Source organism: Eimeria mitis, genomic scaffold (genome assembly GCF_000499745.2).
Source record: "Eimeria mitis Houghton genomic scaffold, Emh_scaff108, whole genome shotgun sequence".
Lineage (NCBI taxonomy): Eukaryota > Apicomplexa > Conoidasida > Eucoccidiorida > Eimeriidae > Eimeria > Eimeria mitis.
In genome coordinates this window covers 22,046-23,873 of record NW_013567475.1, presented here as the reverse complement: position 1 = coordinate 23,873, position 1,828 = coordinate 22,046, and the positions used below count along the sequence as shown (strand labels likewise).

The window sequence follows — 1,828 nt, the reverse complement described above, 5'->3', positions numbered from 1 at the left end:
AGAAGCAAGCTTGCTGCAGCAGAGATACACCAGAGAAGGAAACGAGTTTTCCTGCTGCTGCTGCTGCTGCTGCTGCTGCTGCTGTAGTTGTTGCTGCTGCTGTTGCTGTTGTTGCTGCTGCTGTTGCTCTTGCTGTTGCTCTTGCTGCTGTTGCTGTTGTTGTTGTTGCTGCTGCTGCTGCTGCTCTTGCTCTTGCTGCTGTTGCTGCTGCTGTTGTTCCTGCTGATGTTGCTGTTGCTCTTGCTGCTGCTGCTGCTGCTGCTGCTGCTTGCAATCAATGAGCGGGAAGCTGAGGGGGAACTGCGGCAGGGCAAAGGAGACAGCAGCAGCACCGTGGCAGCTGCTGCTTGCTGCTGCTGCAACACCTCCCAGCGGCAGCAGCTGCGGTGTGCCCACAGCAACTACAGCAGCAGCAGCAGCAGCAGCAGCAGCAGGAGCTGCTGCTGCTGCTGCCGAACCTGCTTCTGGTTTCAGGGGTATAGAATACAAAAGACCCTCCTCCGTCAACCCCAGCAGCTGAAAGGGGCCCCCAAAGGAGATGTTAACAAACCTGGGTAGAGGGTACAGCGAAGGGGGGCCCCTGGGTAGCGGCGTGGGGGGCCCCCACGTGAGAAACTAAACGCATCTCTGCTGGACGTACACCCGAACGCCACACACACAACCTGCAGCAAACCCAGCAGCAGCAGCAGCAGCAAAAAAACACCAACTGCAGCAGCAGCAGCGGCAGCAGCAAAAGCAAAGAACAGCAACTGCAGCAGCCAGTAGCAGCAGCAGCAGCAACAGCAAATCCCCATCCACAGCAGGAGCAACAGCAACACCACCACCCTCAGAAGCAGCAGCAGCAGCGGCATCATCATCATCATCATCACCGCCCTCAGCAGCAGCAGCAGCAGCAAGACCCCATGTCACGGTGCCCTATGGCCCCCCCCTCCAGGGTGGGGCCCCCACCTGGGGGCCCCGCCCAGGGGGCCCCCACCTGGGGGCCCCCCCCAGGGGGCCCCCCTCTTATGTTTTGAGGGTACTGACTGTCCTTGGCTTGTAAGAGCTGCACCCGCAAAGTCGTTGACGGAGATACACCGCAGCGAGGGGGCCCCATGGCCCATTGGTTGCTGCTGCCATTCGCCGGGGGCCCCGGGGGCCCCCGGGGCCCCCGGGGGGCCCCCCAGGGGGGGGGCCCCCGGGGGGCCCCCAATGAGACCTGATGAAGATGAATGAACCCTCATGAAACGCACAGGGAGAGGCTTGTAGAATAAATCCCAGTTTTTGTTGCTGCTGCTGCTGCTGCTGCTGCTGTTACTACTACTGTTGCTGCTGCTGCTGCTGCTGCTGCTGCTGCTGCTTGTCTTGCTGCTTATGCTGCTTCGGCTGGTGGAGGGCTGAGTGGGCTGTTCTTGTCTCCGTCGCTGTTGCTGCTGCTGCTGCTGCTGCTGTTGCTGCTGCTGCTGCTGCTGCTGCTGAGTGGGAGCGGAAGCAGGAGTTGGTGCGGCTGTGGGGCAGGCGCCCCACACAAATACCTCTGCAGCAGCAGCAACAGCAGCAGCAGCAACAGCAGCAGCAACAGAAACAGCAGCAGCAGCAGCAGCAGGGCACAGACCTTTGAAGTGAGATAACTTCCACTAGCGGCATCAGCAGCAGTGTTAACAGCAGCAGCAGCAGCAGCAGCAAATTCAATAGCAGCAGCAGCAGCAGCAACAGCAGCAGCAGCAGCAGCAGCAGCAAGAGGAACAGCCAAAACGTCTGCTTGTCCCTTCTGCTGCTGGATCTGCTGCTGCTCGTCCTACTGGCTCTGCAGCAGCAGCAGCAGCAGCAGCAGCTTCTGCTGCTGCTG

At 60.3% G+C, this 1,828-nt stretch overlaps 1 protein-coding gene across 1 annotated transcript in view; it reads right to left on the bottom strand.

The window, feature by feature from the left end:
* The window catches only part of EMH_0081130 (uncharacterized protein), a gene marked incomplete at both ends in the record, with an annotated part of 6,774 nt that overhangs the window by 3,095 nt on the left and 1,851 nt on the right, over positions 1 to 1,828 (bottom strand). Inside the window, 3 exons of the mRNA XM_013494228.1 lie at positions 31 to 550; positions 949 to 1,514; positions 1,782 to 1,828. Coding sequence (XP_013349682.1) covers positions 31 to 550; positions 949 to 1,514; positions 1,782 to 1,828 — 1,133 coding nt within the window. The remainder of the gene's footprint in view (positions 1 to 30; positions 551 to 948; positions 1,515 to 1,781) is intronic.